At 44.6% G+C, this 16568-nt stretch overlaps 1 protein-coding gene across 1 annotated transcript in view; it reads right to left on the bottom strand.

Moving 5' to 3' along the window:
- Positions 1-16568, bottom strand: part of LOC120019858 (glypican-1-like) — a 147376-nt gene that overhangs the window by 57315 nt on the left and 73493 nt on the right. The window contains exon 2 of the mRNA XM_038963271.1: positions 8390-8548. Coding sequence (XP_038819199.1) covers positions 8390-8548 — 159 coding nt within the window. The remainder of the gene's footprint in view (positions 1-8389; positions 8549-16568) is intronic.

Raw genomic sequence — 16568 nt, 5'->3', positions numbered from 1 at the left:
AGAACCTTAAAGGGTTCTTCAGCTGTCCCCATAGAAGAAACCTTTCAAGAACCATTTTGGGTTACATGTAGAACCCTTTCTACAGAGGGTTTTGCATGGAACCCAAAAGGGTTCTCCTTTGGGAACAGCCGAAGAACCCTTTTGGAAACCTTTTTTCTAAGAGTGTACATCATAACAGATTAAGATACAGTATGATATGATACTTTCTGGTTTCAGGTAGTATAAGCCCAACGCTGTATAATCATTCTGTTATTAGATGAAAGCATACTGCTTTTATTCAGACAACTTTGGAAAAAAAACGTATTCTTAGGGACATTTACTCCCAGCCAACTCAGTTTGAAATGGCGTTACTTAAAGGTATACTGTGAGATTCTGAATGAAGTTAGTGGAAGTTAGCAATAATTTCGCAAGCCAATGCTAACTGTTGTTAGCATAATGCTAGCTTACCAGTAGACTTTCAGTCATTGAGCTAACGCTGGTAGCATTGGCTCGCAAAACTTCCTTCATACTGCACGCACAAACATCAAACTGTTATCCACATGTTCATCTGACTCTGGGTAAGTAGAATGACAATCTCTCCCTCTCTTTCTCTCAAACTATTATCTACTCTTCTGGTGTTTGCCATACTGTCTCTCTCTGACTCACTCATTCTCTCATACACACTCTTTCATAATATGTTTTTCTCTCTCTTCTGTTTTTCCCTCTCTTCTAGCCAAAATAATGGGCATTTTTATACATGACCCTAAGCCTGATGGGATGCTAATTGCTTAATTAACTCAGGAACCACATCTGTGTGGAAGCACCTGCTTTCAATATACTTTGTATCTCTCATTTACTCAAGTGTTTCCTTTATTTTGGCAGTTACCTGTATGTGTACCCTGGCCTGACTAATCGTTTCCTCTTGATTTGTGTTCATAGAGATAAATAGGGAGATGGACATGTGCTGTAAACACACAAATGACAGAATCTCGCATTATCCCTTTAACAGACCAGCTGGTTAATTAAAAAAATAAAAAGTCTAATTCAATGAATAAATAAGATTGTGTTGCTTGGTCATCTAGAACTGAGTGTGCCCGTCAGCCAGAGCTCTGTGTTCAAATCTAATTAAAGTCTATGAGGAGTATTTGCCTCACAGACAAAAATAGGCTGACATACACAAGGCAATAGCCCACCGGCTAGTGATACTGGGGAGTGTGAGTGTGAGTGTGAGTGTGTGTGTGTGTGAAGTGCTTCTGTTCAGAGTGCCAGGTTCACATGCATGCGCACTTTCTCTCTGTCACACACACACACACACACACACACACACACACACACACACACACACACACACACACACACACACACACACACACACACACACACACACACACACACACACACACACACACACACACACACACACACACACGCGGTGCCGTCTAGATGCCACACACTGGTTGAATCAACGTTGTTTCCACGTAATTTTGAAGTTAAACCAATGTGGAATAGATGTTGAATTGACGTCTGTGCCCAGTGGGCAGGCATGACACCATTAGCCCTTCCACCACCTGCCAGGATAATGGCACCTTCTGTCTGGCACACCTGCCAGCCATCCAACACTTCTACCTCAGGTGTCATTACTTAACATTCTCTTTGACCTCTACCCTTCCACCTCTCTCTCTCTCTCGCTCTCTCTCCCTTTCTCTTTCTCGTTCTTTCTCTCTATTTCTCTTTCCCTCGCTCTCTCTTTCTCTCTCTCTCCCTTTCTCTCTATTTCTCTTTCCCTCGCTCTCTCTTTCTCTCTCTCTCCCTTTCTCTCTATTTCTCTTTCCCTCGCTCTCTCTTTCTCTCTCTCTCCCTTTCTCTCTATTTCTCTTTCTCTCCCTCGTTCTCTTTTATCCCTGTCGCTCTCTCCTCTCAAACTCTTATCTATTCTTCCGGTGTTTGTCATATAGCCTTCACTGTCACAGTCACTGTCACTCTGACTCAGTCTCATTTTCTCACACACACTCTTTCATAATCTATTTCTCTCTTTCTTTCTCTCTCCTTGTCTTCCTATCTTTCCTCCCATAGCTCCACCTCTTTCAGTGGGCAGTGGAAGCTGACCCCTACCGTCCTTTCCTTCCCACTGTTAGCAGCTGGCAGCTGGTAGTGCCGACTCCTCAGTCCACACACACACTCCTTTGTCTCCACGTCTCCACAATCTTTTTCCCCCCATCAGACTAGGCAGAAAATATGCTTTATCCAGTAGAAAATATGAGGAGTCATGGAGGGTTGTAAAGGGAAAATATGATAAACCCCTCATTTATGAAGATTTAGAGGTTTGGCTAAGCTCAGGCTTCAGTGCAGATCTATTCAATAGATATCTATGTCCTGGCCTGACGAATCCTATGTCTCTCGATTTGTGTTTGGATGTGTGCTGTAAACACACACGTAAGCTCTTAACATGTTTATTTTCAAATGTTGTCCTTGGCCAGGTGCTTATTGGTTGTTAAACACACAGAGACACACACACACACACAATATTTGACATGTACAGTTCTCCTAAACTTAGTGAGTTAATACTCTTAGCCCACTCTTAACTGTGAGTTACAGCTTCCACGGTCCCTGGGTCTATAAAGGCCTGCCTGCCTTTCCCGGTTGGGACAGTAACACCCTACACTTAGTCATATGGTACAGGCCCACACCCAGCTAAACACACCCAGATGTAGATGGGAGAGACTCCAGCTGAGGGGACTAGTAGGGCACAAGTCACATAGACACTGACTAGTACACTTGAACACTTACGCACTTGTACAGTTCTCCATCAACACTCCTGCAACTTAAAAGGATACTGCAAGATCACCCAGAGTCAGTTGAACTCGTGGAGACCATTTGTATGTCCACGACTTCAACTGACTCATGGGTAAGTAGAACAACGGCACAATATGCAGAATATCGCAGTATCCCTTTAACCACATAACCATCACCACAGCAAGCAAGTGATAAACTCTACTACAAGCTATACAAAACGCCCACAAGTGAAAATCCCTGAAACCCACAAAATGTATGCATTTCACAATACATTCAACAACATGACTATGACCATAGGAGTTCTGGGAACAGGATAATTCATACCCTTTGCACATCCAAATACATCTTTAGTTGTAATTGGAAGGCACAGCTACCACTCTGTCCATTCCAATAGACAGTCCAATAATGGGAGGGTACAGCTGGACAAGTCTGGACATGTCCATCCACACAGTCGAATATGTCCACAGTGGTAACTATGGTGAGCTGGGATACTGGGTTTAACGTGGCGTATCACCCTTCAATTAACAGCCCTCCATCGCTCCACTTCTCCCGTCTTAAGAGCAGATGCTCATTAACAGATGGTTTACATCTGACCGTCTCACACTTCTCCCTCCCTCCCCCTCTCTCTCATCCCTCTGTCTCTTACCCTGCTGTCTCCATCTGATGCTCAGTGATGTGAGGTGAAGGAAGGTAGGAGGAGATAGGGGTGACTGATCAATGTTCAGGATCAGGTGGGGTTAAACACTTTACAGAAGGGGAGAAGTATGGTGGTTAGGAATGAAGGAAGGAGAGAGGAGAAAGTTGAGGTGAGGGAGGTTGAGGATGTCTAGGAATGATGCATTGGAATGTTGAAAATAGTGACACGCACACAAAAAGCACTTTGGCAGAGAAACGGAGAGGACACAGATAGTGAGAGAAGGCATGACTGGAGGTCACAAGAGAGAATGGACAGGGCTGTACACAGGGGGGTTCCAGGCATGCTAACAAACATGAACTTTGAAAGAACACAACACAAAAACAATCAATTCAAAGAAAACAACGTTCATTTGACACGCAGACCACAACAAACAACCAAATTCTGACATCCATCATTCATCTGGTGTATAGACGTGTGTGTGTGCGTGTGTGTGTGTGTGTGTGTGTGTGTGTGTGTGTGTGTGTGTGTGTGTGTGTGGTGTGTGCGTGTGTGCGTGCGTGCGTGCGTGCGTGCGTGCGTGTGTGTGTGTTTTAGTGGCTACCATAACATTTGAATTCTAAATATTTATATGGTGGATTCAATGTAAAAGTGATTTTACATGATGATGCACATCACACCGATTCATTTCACTCTTTTTCATTGTCATGGTAATTCTGAATCATACAAATACAAAGTCAACCAAAGCAAAAGTTGGTAGAATGTTTGAATTTAGAATGTTTGGGGTTGATAAGACAACATTGAATTAAAACCCATTCTTTTTCAATTAGATTCATAATGATACACCTACATTTGAATATGATGACATCATAATTGAAAATGGCAACTCTAGTAGAATGTTGAAAGTTAGAATGTTTGGTTGATAGTCACTGTAGGTAATATTGATTTGAAACTTAGTTTTGTGGGAACAACCTCAACACTAGTTGTGTGACTTGCTTCTGCTATCCAAGATTGTACATTTTTCAACAATGAGCTTCTTCAAGCAATTTCACCAGTCTCTACCATGGATGGCACAGCCACATCAGTAGCTTCCTGTCGTCATCAATGATAAGAATCAAAAAGTTAATTGCTTAATTTGGTGTAGTTCTCAAGAATCCATGTTTAGAATGCATTTAGGTACATCTACAGTAGAACTGGGTTTATGTGTGACTTTAGGTCAGGTCCTCCCGAGTTCCTCAGATATCTTGCTACCACAACCAGCACCTGCCCGTACAGGAGAAACAGCGTCTGTTCCACAAGCACATGGACATGAGGCGCAAGATGGAGTTTTACAGGAAAGTGAGGAGGGAGTTCTACAAGCAGCATGTGAGCTCAGGGGACCAGGGATTATTTTCTGATGAAGAGATGAAGAAACTGGAATCCATTCCAGGGGTGTTGGAGTTGGCTGCAGAGATGGACTTCCTGGAAATCTCTGATGTTTTTAGTAGAATTAGTATTAAGAAAAAATATATATATTTTACCTTTATTTAACTAGGCAAGTCAGTTAAGAACAAATTCTTATTTACAATGACGGCTACCCCTTGTTCAGGGGTAGAATGACAGATTTTTACCTTGTCAGGTAAATGGAAAATATATATTATGGAAAATATATTTCACAGCGGTACAATGATTCTATACACAATAACTGCTTGTTTTCTGACATAAACTGAAATTAGGTGAAATATTAGAATTTTAGCAACCAGGAAATAGCTGCGCGATTTCTGCATAGTGCATCTTAAAGTATAACAATTGTGATGCATCATTTTTGAGTGTGTGCCTGTGTGTGTGCACACTTGCCTGTGTTTCCATGCATGCAATCATGTTTGGGCGTGTGTGTGAGTGTGCATCCATGCTTGGGTGTGTGTGTCTGTTTGAAGCACATCGTTAGTGTGTTTACATAGCTGAGTGAGTGATGCTTGACGGAGCGTTTCTGTGTGCTCTCTGCTGTTAATCACTACTGTGTGACTGTGAATGAGCTGTGCCTTCCAGATACTTCTAAAGCACATAAACACACAGAGAAAGTGTTTGTGTGTCTTGGATGGGCCGTGTGTTGTGTGTTTCAGTGTGTGTGTGTGTGTGTGTGTGTGTGTGTGTGTGTGTGTGTGTGTGTGTGTGTGTGTGTGTGTGTGTGTGTGTGTGTGTGTGTGTGTGTGTGTGTGTGTGTGTGTGTGTGTGTGTGTGTGTGTGTGTGTGTGTGTGAGGTATGAGGCTATAAAGAACCCTCTTGTAACAAAGACAATAGAGAGTAAACTTCCTGATGGCCTGAAGAAGGAATGGCTTCTTCATGTAGCTGGCAAAGGTGATGAAGCTGAAGAAGACAAGCGATTTGACTACCTCCACAAGTTTCTTCAAGGTCAAGAAGCCATCTATGAGAAGCTGGACCAACTGAGAGAGGAGGAACCAAAACCGAAATCTGAACCTCGGCAAGCTCGAACCAGAACCTCCACCCAACTAAGCGACCAGGCTCAAGGATGTGTGTATTTGTATGTTTTGGACAGGTTGTCTGTGAAATGAGCCCAATGCTGCTCTGGCATTGCTTCAACGCTCTGGGCAGAGTGGGCCGAGAGAGAATGAGAGAGAGAGAATGATAGCAGACTGTACAGTAAACAGACGTCACTCAGCCTCTAATCAGTATGAGGCCAGAAAGGTCAGGCTGACAAACAGATCACAGATCCAGATGACATCTCAATCCCAATCAGCCAGGGGAACTAGTAGAGCACAGAGACAGATGCTTAGTCACCCCATATCGACTGGAACAGACTGTAGTGTATCATTAAACGTAAATAATTATCAATGTTCCGATCACTGCACATTCTAATCACTTCAATCTGGGATCCGTCTTACCCCTATGTCCTGAGTCACAGAACAGCTTAACTTTCACCCTCACTAAAAATAAATACACAACTGTACATTAAACATACAGTAATAATGAATGTATACAACATGGTATGATATCAATGCATTTAATATTCAAATGGCATGATATCATACATTGGTATGTATACTGTACATGCTACACAAATAGACCCCCACTTCTCAAACATAAATTGTGAGTGGTTATGACTTTAAGTACAGTATATTGATACTGCTCTCACGCTCTCTGTACGGTGTGTAATTTAGGGAGCTTAAGGTTTGGTAACCTCTATACTCTACACTATATGTGTGTGAGATTCCTCATCAATCAAGAAGGATTAAAGCAATATTATCTTCTCACACACACTCTGAAGCTGTGGTGAACTCTGGAGAGTGTGTGTGTACACTTGTGATCCTTCACGTCGTGGAGACATGGATTTCCCTCCAAAGGACACAAGCAGATTATGACATACTCTGGGACCTGAGACTGATGGTTGAGAGAGACTTGAGTAGGTGGAGGAGAGGAAAAGCAAGGGATGATGTGTCTAGTGTGTTGTGTACGGAGAGATGGTTGGAACGGAGGGATAGAGGGAGTGGAGTTGGAGACAGCCCAGCTGTTCTGTCTGGACTAGTTACAGCATGCGCAACGAAAAACACTCTCTCTGAAATAAAGTGACTTCTGACACTATGGTTCCGCAGTAAATAGCTCACAGTGATAAACTCATTGTATTTGTATACAGACACGTACACAGACGTACAGGCACATGAATGCAAGCTAATACACACACACTCTCACACACATACGTGCATACACATGCACACATATATATGCCTTCAAAGACCCCTGACAATCCTCTCTCTTCTCTCTATTACTATCACACACACACACACACACACACACAATCTCTGTCTGTCTGTCTGTCTGTCCCTCCCTCTCTCCCTCCCTCTGTATCCCTGCCTGCCTCCCTCCCTCCCTCTGTCTCCCTGCCTGCCTCCCTCCCTCCCTCTGTCTCCCTGCTTCCCTCCCTCCCTCCCTCCCTCCCTCCCTCCCTCCCTCCCTCCCTCCCTCCCTCCCTCCCTCCCTCCCTCCCTCCCTCCCTCCCTCCCTCCCTCTGTCTCCCTGCCTGCCTCCCTCCATTCCTCCCTCTGTATTCCTGCCTGCCTCCCTCCCTCCCTCTGTCTCCCTGCCTGCATCCCTCCCTCCCTATCTCCCTCCCTCTGTCTCCCTGCCTGCCTCCCTCAATTTCTCACTCTGTATCCCTGCCTGCCTCCCTCCCTCCTACTCTGTCTGCCTGCCAGCCTCCCTCCCTCCCTCCCTCCCTAGCTCCCTCCCTCTGTCTCCCTGCCTGCCTGCCTCCCTCCCTTTCTCCCTCTGTATCCCTGCCTGCCTCCCTGCCTGCCTCCCTCCCTCTGTCTCCCTGCCTGCCTCCCTCCCTCTGTCTCCCTGTCTGCCTCCCTCCATTCCTCCCTCTGTATCCCTGCCTGTCTCCCTCCAGTTCTCCCTCTGTCTCCCTGCCTGCCTCCCTCCATTCCTCCCTCTGTCTCCCTGCCTCCCTCTATTGCTCACTCTGTCTCCCTGCCTGCCTGCCTGCCTCCCTCCATTCCTCCCTCTGTCTCCCTGCCTGCCTCCCTCCATTCCTCCCTCTGTCTCCCTACCTGCCTCCCTCCATTCCTCCCCTCTGTCTCCCTGCCTGCCTCCCTCCATGTCTCCTTCTCTCCCTGCCTGCCTCCCTCCAGTCCTCCCTCTGTCTCTCTGCCTGCCTTCCTCCCTCCAGTCCTACCTCTGTCTCTCTGCCTGCCTTCCTCCCTCCATTCCTCCCTCTGTCTCCCTGCCTGCCTCCCTCCATTCTTCCCTCTGTCTCCCTGCCTGCCTCCCTCCAGTCCTCCCTCTGTCTCTCTGCCTGCCTTCCTCCCTCCATTCCTCCCTGTGTCCTGCAGTACTCACCATCAAAGACCTTGTACTGTCCATTGAGGGAGGCTTGCGGGGCTCATCCAGCCTCTATGATCAGACCTTCCATCTCTCTCGGTCTCCCCTCTCTTCCTTCCCCCTCCATCCCTCCCCCTCCCTCCCTTCCTCAATCCCCCACTCACCATCGAAGACCTTGTACTGTCCATTGAGGGAGGCTTGCAGGGCCCGTCCAGCGTCTCTGATCAGGCCCTCCATCTCTGTGCGACTCAGATTGGATAGGCTGTCCTCCATGACACTGGTGCAACACGTGTAGCCCTGGGGACAGATCCTCAGGTGCTCTCCTAGAGGAGGGAGAGACAGGAGAGAGTAGTTTAGGAAAAACCTTAACTATAGCCTTGAAATGAATGCATCGTTCTTTATCTGAACTAGTTATGGACGTAGATGACGTATTATTAACTGGGTGGTTCGAGCCCTGAATACTGATTACCTGACAGCCGTGGTATATTAGACCGTATACCACAGGTATGACAAAACATATATTTTTACTGCTCTAATTAAGATGGTAACCAGTTTATAATAGCAATAAGGCACCTCGGGGGTTTGAAGTATATGGCCAATATACGATGGCTAAGGACTATATCCAGGCACTCAACGTTGCGTCTTGCATAAGAACAGCCGTTAGCCGTGGTTTATTGGCCATATACCACACCCCCTCGGGCCTTGTTGCTTAATTATACACCTTGTTGCTATTTGGCATTAGGCAATAAACCTTCTGCAAACATTCACACATAGGCCTCACACAGTGTGGAGATGGGGAACAGTTATCAGCCAATTAGAAATCAAGTGAATATTTTAACGATTCAACCGAATAGATTCTGAAGAGATCCTTTACCGCATTCCGAACATCTTCACGTCTACCCACACACACAATAAGCGTACAGTCAGATGGAGCATGCATACGTCCTTACACTGTTTAATTACATTCCCCTTTTTAAGAGGCAGTATTAAGCTTCTGACACACACACACACACACACTATCTCTCTCACACACACATACTTTGATGGCTGCTCTATCCTTGCCACGGTGAGATGGAGAGCGTGGGCTGTAACTAACAAAGAAAAACATTTGTATTCAGATCATATTGCTGCGTACTCTCTGGGGGAGAGAAAGGTCTGACTGCAGACTGACAAACTCTTAAATTACTGGACATCTTATTCAATGTCCTTTCAAAAGGGAATGTTCTAGAACTCAGAGTGTAGAAAGAACGCTATACGCACGCACGCACACACACACACACACACACACACACACACACACACACACACACACACACACACACACACACACACACACACACACACACACACACACACACACACACACACACACACACACACACACACACACACACACAGTGACAGTGCTATGATTGTACTGCTCCGGGACTAGGATAGAGACTGCTTGTCGATTGCGTACCAACTGGCTGCACAGTGATCAATGATAGTCTATTACACAATGTTACACAGTGAATAGGATGTAGTGCACATTATAATGCACATGGTGTGTCTTCAGAAGGGTGTGTATGTTTACCCACTGAGGGGAATGTGGAGGAGAATAAAAGCCCAACACTTTTACTAATCAAAGATATTAATCTGCTGTGCTGGACCTCAACTGTTAAAGCCAAACATTTTGCCCTCATTTAACTGTAGCCTGCCATTAATCGATATGTGTGTGTGTGGGTGTTTGTACATTTGTGTCTGTGTGTGGTGTGCACTGCATCGATCTATATGTGGGGGTCCGTGAGTTTGACTTGTGTGTCCATGTGAGTGAATGTGTTGGCAAGTATATGTTATTGAGTATCTTTGAGTGTGTGTGTGTGTGTGTGTTGTTACCACAGTGTGTGTGTAAGTAGTGCTGAAGTGACTCATCAGTCCTTTGTCAGTGTGTCTACTAGCCAGGATTGTCAATTTGAGAGAGAGGTGAACAGGTCAATGTGGACAGTACAGGGACATTGAGCAGCCCTCATCTTACCATGTCACTGCAATTACATCAAGAGCACAACAGACTCATACACTCATCTCTCTGACGCATGAGTGTGTGAAGGGAAGGTTGTGTGTGTGGTGGTGGTGGTGGTGGTGGTGGTGGTGGGGGGGGGGGGGGGGGGGTGCTTGGCTGGCTGCAATCTGTCAGCCTCTGGGACAGTCTTTCTAAATACCTGCCTGGGCCAGCCATCTCTTCCAGCTCAGTGTGCCTGCTGCTTGCTGTATGAAAGACATCTGAGCTAAGTAAGTTGGAACACAAATACACACACACACACACACACGTACACTGGGTCTGATAAGCAGAGACTGCTTGTCGATTGAGTAACACCTGGCTGCACACTGATCAATGATAGTCTATTACACAATGTCACACAGTGAGTATGACTTAGTGAACACACAGAGTGTTAGTTATAGTGATTTTCTTTCAGGTGTCCAATAGTGTCCATTTAGAATCACATGGTGTGTCTTCAGAAGGGTGTGTATGTTTACCCACTGAGGGGAATGTGGAGGAGAATAAAAGCCCAACACTTTTACTAATCAAAGATATTAATCTGCTGTGCTGGACCTCAACTGTTAAAGCCAAACATTTTGCCCTCATTTAACTGTAGCCTGCCATTAATCGATATGTGTGTGGTGTGGGTGTTTGTACAGTTGTGTCTGTGTGTGCACTGCATCAATCTGTGTGTGTGTGTGTGTGTGTGTGTGTGTGTGTGTGTGTGTGTGTGTGTGTGTGTGTGTGTGTGTGTGTGTGTGTGTGTGTGTGTGTGTGTGTGTGTGTGTGTGTGTGTGTCATTTGTACGTGCCTGTGCGTGTGTGTGTGAGCCAGCCAAAACACTTTCAATCAGACGATAGAGCAGATTGAGGGAGCAGCGTTCTTTAACGGTCCTCTCCGTCCCCTCCTCGCCAGTCATCACTCACACCCCATTTCCTTCACAGAGAACACTGGCAATCACAACCGTCTTCTGACTGAAGAACACATAATATTACTCTAGTGGAAACACCTTTCAGATGGTATTGAGAGGTATCGATAGTCTACTCTCTTGTAATATTATCCTATGGACATTATTACCTTTCAGAGCACATTGAGAGTTGGAGGTATTGGTAGAGCTCTCTGTTAGTGGGTAGGTCATGTTATTTTTGAGGCTGCGGTATTAGTCTTTCAGAAAGCACAGGGGAAATGAGGAAATGAGAAAAGGGCATAGGGTATGACTCTATAAAGGAGAGTTCCAAAGGAACTGACTTTCCTTCTTAATTATTTATACGTTTGGAGGAATAATCACAAAGATGTTGTGCCACATGTGTACATTATTTATGTTTCGAGGAACAACAACAACAAAACACACACACACACACTGCTGAGAGGCTGCAGCTCCAGCCAGGTCACCCATGAAACAAATCAGTATTCCACGTCCGTGCATGTCTGAGGATGTCGGGAGATGACGTGGAAACTGGCCACCAGGGGCAACAGTGAGCCCTGTTACCGGCAAGTTCGGCATGGTGGCAGCACTTTTACTTCATGTGTTTGTTTAAAATGTCACTGGAAATAATTGCATCTGCAATCTAGATGAAAGAATAGTACATTTTCAGCAACTTCTCAGTCATGCAAACACTTTTGATGGCACCCAGCCCTTCGGATTTGGAAGGAATGTTATATACCAAACTTTCATAGCACCTTGGCACAAACCAAAACGGTCATCGAAAGCCAGTCTGAAATCGCTAATTAATGGTGGAGATCTTATAATAACTCTATGCCTTCTCTTATCGGGTGATATCTATCAATGTCCTGGACCTCAGTTTATCACAAACACCATTAAACGGCCTATGCACCCATGCTCCTCTTGGGAATGTTTGATAAAGAGTAACAGCAAAGCTTTGGTATGTTTGGAATGCGCGCAGTGGATTCATCTAAAATGCAGCGATCCTAGTTTTGGGCACGGGGTCAATTAAGCTTACCGTTGCTGTCGGTGTGCTGTACCCGCGGGGTGTGTGAGCACTGAAGGTGGAGTGGGACCAGAGGTCTTACCGAGGGTGGAGAGTGCACCGGAGGAGGGGGGGTCCACAGCGGAGCGGAGGCCACCAGAGGCGAGTGACGGGGGACACGGTGGTGAGGACGATGGAGTGGCACCTGGGGAGGGGTGCTCCATGGCGACAGAGAGGCCACCGGAGGCAGGGCAGTGGGAAGATGGCAGCGCAGTGGGAGGCGAGTTACAAGTGGATCGGGAATTCAATGAGGCCTTTGGGAAGAAGGGCTTACATTTTGTGCACTTAAACGTCCGAAGCCGCCTACCGAAGATCGATGAGATACGCCTGTTGGTTTGCAAATCAGAGGTGGGTGTCTTATGTTTTACTGAGACATGGTTGGATTCATCTGTTTGTGACTGTTCATCTGTTTGTAATTACTCTGTTGTCAGGAAGGATCGGAACGGTGGGGGAATATGTGCGTTTGTAAGATCAGACATTACTTTTAATGTCAGATCAGACTTAAGCTCTGATTTGGAGATTCTCTGGCTGGATATCTGCCTTTCCAAAACCAAGCCGATTTTGTTGGGGGGGTGTTACAGGTCGCCCAAGCAGAATGCATTCTATGAAGGTCTTGAAATTGTGTCGTCAAACTGTAATGATTCCCTGTTGAAGGAAATCATTTTGTTAGGGGATTTCAATACTGATGTCTACAAAAAAGAATAGCCCAACCCACAATGTATTTATGTACTTTTGTAGATCACTTGCTCTGACCCAAATGATAAAAGATCCCACCAGGATATGTGAAACAGTGCAAAGTACGATTGACTAAATATTGGTGTCTGATAAATCTAAAATATCGCAGAGTGGAGTAATAGTATATGGAATCAGTGATCATTTTATTACATTTTGCACAAGGAGGATTTTTTAAGATAAATTTAAGTGTCACAAAAAAGAATCAGAGGACTCAAAAAATACTGTGATGAAAAGTTTAGGGAGGAAGTGGGTAAAATTGACTGGTCACCTGTGCTAGATAGTGTAGGGGTAGGCAGTGCCTGGGAAGTCTTTAAATGTAGATTCCTTGATGTGGTGAATGTGCTGGCTCCCATTATACGGGTCAGGGTAAAGCAGAGATCTAGCCCTTGGTTTAATCATGAGATTTTAGAATCTATCCAAGCAAGCAATAAGGCCTTTAAAAAATGTAAGAACTCTCAAGAGCAGCATGATTTTGTCCTATATAAACGTCACAGAAATGAAGCACAGAGCAGGATGGATGAAGCTAAGAGGGGTTACTTTGCTGAGAAAATAATTGAGAACAAAAATGACCCTAAAAAGCTTTGGAAATCATTTAAGGAACTAGGCTGTAGTAGTACTACCAAAAACAAACTAAACAGTATTGGACTGAACATCAGGGGGGAGATGGTATATGAAAAGGCAGAGGTTGCCAATGAATTCAACTCTTTTTTAACTGCTGTTGCCAGCATGCTGGTTAGCAAGCTGCCCACCAGTTCTGGTTTGTATGGAAGCAACCAAGTCAATAAGTATTATGTAGAGTTAGGGGTTCAGCCAAACTCTTTTTCTTTTGTAAAGGTAGCAACAGACAAAACAGTCAGTATGCTGGCAGAGCTTAAATGCTCCAAATCCACAGGCCTGGATAATATTCCTGCAAGGTTTCTAATAGATTCTGCTGAGCAAATTGGCCCTTGTATTACGCATATGGTGGTTATGGTTCACTGTCTCAGGCAAAACCAATGAGTTGTGGTGTTCCGCAGGGGAGCGTGCTTGGGCCTCTGCTGTTTTTATTGTATATTAACGATATGAAAGATGCTTGTTCTTGCCGTCTTTTTCTTTATGCGGATGACTCTACACTTCTGGTGTCTCACAAAAGTAAAACTATGTTGGAAAGCATACTTAGCACAGAGCTTACTAACATTAGAAAATGGCTTGGAGATAATAAGCTATCTCTGCACTTAGGGAAAACTGGGGCAATTATTTTTGGATCCAGACGTAAATTGAGTAGGTCCTCTGAAATCAGTGTGGAATTAGGGGGGAGGTGCTGACTACTAAAACCTCTGTTAGCTACTTGGGATGTATCCTTGATGGAAGCTTGGGAGGTGTGAGCATGGCCAATATAGTGCTAGGGAAGGTTAATGACAGGACTACGTTTTTGGCTAAAAAGTCCAAGCTGCTTGATAAGGACTCCGTGAAAGTACTAGCTACTGCCCTCATTCAATGCCATTATGACTATGCCAATACTTCCTGGTTTGGGGGCTTATCTAAACTTATGAAGGGGAAGCTCCAGATAGCCCAAAATAAGCTGATCAGGGTAGTATTGAAGGTGAGTCCACGTACTCACGTACTGCCTGTTGAGGCTAGGGTGTCCCAGATTAGACTAGGTTTGGTTTACAGGAGTATTTATGGTCCTGCGCCCAGATATTTAAGTGATTACTTTCCTCGTGTTAGGGATGCACACAATCACAGCACCAGATCAGGTGTTGCTGATGTGTGCTTATACAGATTCAGGAGTAATGCTGGGAAAGGTACTTTCTTGTATACTGGAGCCTCAGAATGGAATGAGTTGCCTCTGCCTATAAAACAACGTCCTCTCTGGATAGCTTTAAAAATAAAGTAAAAATATGTTTGATGTCTTCTGTGCCCCTATGATGCAACTGGAATGACGAGATAGATGTTATTCTTCTCTGTTTTTGTTTTATTATTTCACTGTGTTGGATCTTGTCTAGCCATCCTGTCTCAAGAGGACCACAATGGAAATAAGTCCCAGACTTTAGTGTGTGTTATCCTCCATGATTTTACTCATGTGCATGTATGGCTTTTTCAAGTTTTGTGTGTGATTGTTTTTTTTAAATGGTCAAATTAATAAACTAAACTAAAAGCCCAACTCACACCCCAGCAGAGCAGTCTACCATGTCCTTATGTCTCTCCCTTAACCCCCTATGAGAGGACGTGTTCCTGTGTTCCCCCTAGTCACTTCCTCCTTCGACACTGACAGAGCCTCTCAACAGGGAGCAATTCTCAGACCATTAATTTATCACAGGCCACCAGGAGGAAGACTCCTATTAAAAGCCAATAGGGGGAAGTTAAATAATGTTGCGCACACTCAGATAAACCCTGGCTAGAAACAGACAGACAGGGCTTTTAAAGAAAGGGATGTGGGGAGAAATAAAAGACAGGAAAAAAAGAGAGACTCAAAAGGGTTCATTGCCGGATTCTCTCAATTATCGGTCTGGGCCGTTGTGACAGAGGTTAACACAAGAGTCAGCGGGGAAAAGAGAGGGAGGGACAGAAGAGAAGGGGATAGAGAGAAAAGAGAGGGGGCAGTGCCCAAGAGAACTGCACAATGAAGTAATGACCAGTTGATATTTGAAAGGACCACCTAAGACGGCCAGTCAAGTAGGCTGTCTAAAAACTATTTTAACAGTAATTGTAAATATAGTGCTACAATATTTAACCAATTATGCAAATTGCCTACATTATTGTAACCTCCAGACACTGAATAGCTGAAGACTATTGCCCATACATTTGACAATGGATCTCTCTTCTCGACAAACATTTAAAAGAATCTGTCTACCTTTTCACAAAGAATCTACAAATAACAGGAAAAGCAATCTGTCGGATTTGTCCTTCAGTGTGCCATATCTCTGATGCCCCATCATGACAAATTACTCTGAGATTTACAAAATAACAACATGTTGCCATAGAAACGGGCTGTCACAAATACTGATTACTGGAGAAAAGCTTTGGCCTCGTTGAAGGACAGCTGAATCAGTTCTCTGAGCTCTCTGAACTGTACCAACAAATAGGATTGCACAATTCCGGCAACATTCCCAAAAAATCCCCGGTTTTCCAGAAATGGAAGATTGGAATATTGGTTGGAAGAATGTTTGGAAGATTATTTGAATGTTAAGGGAAAAGCAGGATATTTGTGAATCCTCCAAACAAGATTTTTGGAAAATCTGGGAATTCTGGGAAAGTTTTGCCCCCATACTCACAACTATAAAGGTCACAAATGCAATACAGGGTACAAATAACCCCATGGGAACACATTGCTCATTCTTAGTTGATCCGGCTTGACTAAGTCTCAAAACAGACGCATCATGATAAATCAGGGTTCATAAACTGAGTCACTGACATATATGGTTCTATAATGTGTTTGTACCTGTTTGGTATATGGTTAAGAAGGCATAATAGGGCATTAAAACAGGGTCAAGTAGTCCATGTCAACAAGGTTTCTGATGACGACTAAAATGTATACCACAGAAGTGTATGGACACACCTGTTGACATTGTGATCATATATTTCCTCATCTCTAACAAGTAACCCTCACTGATCACTGGTCTG

Source organism: Salvelinus namaycush, chromosome 25, assembly GCF_016432855.1.
Source record: "Salvelinus namaycush isolate Seneca chromosome 25, SaNama_1.0, whole genome shotgun sequence".
Taxonomy (NCBI): domain Eukaryota; kingdom Metazoa; phylum Chordata; class Actinopteri; order Salmoniformes; family Salmonidae; genus Salvelinus; species Salvelinus namaycush.
The sequence above is the reverse complement of the archived record's forward strand: the minus strand, read 5'-3'. Positions and strand labels throughout refer to the sequence as shown.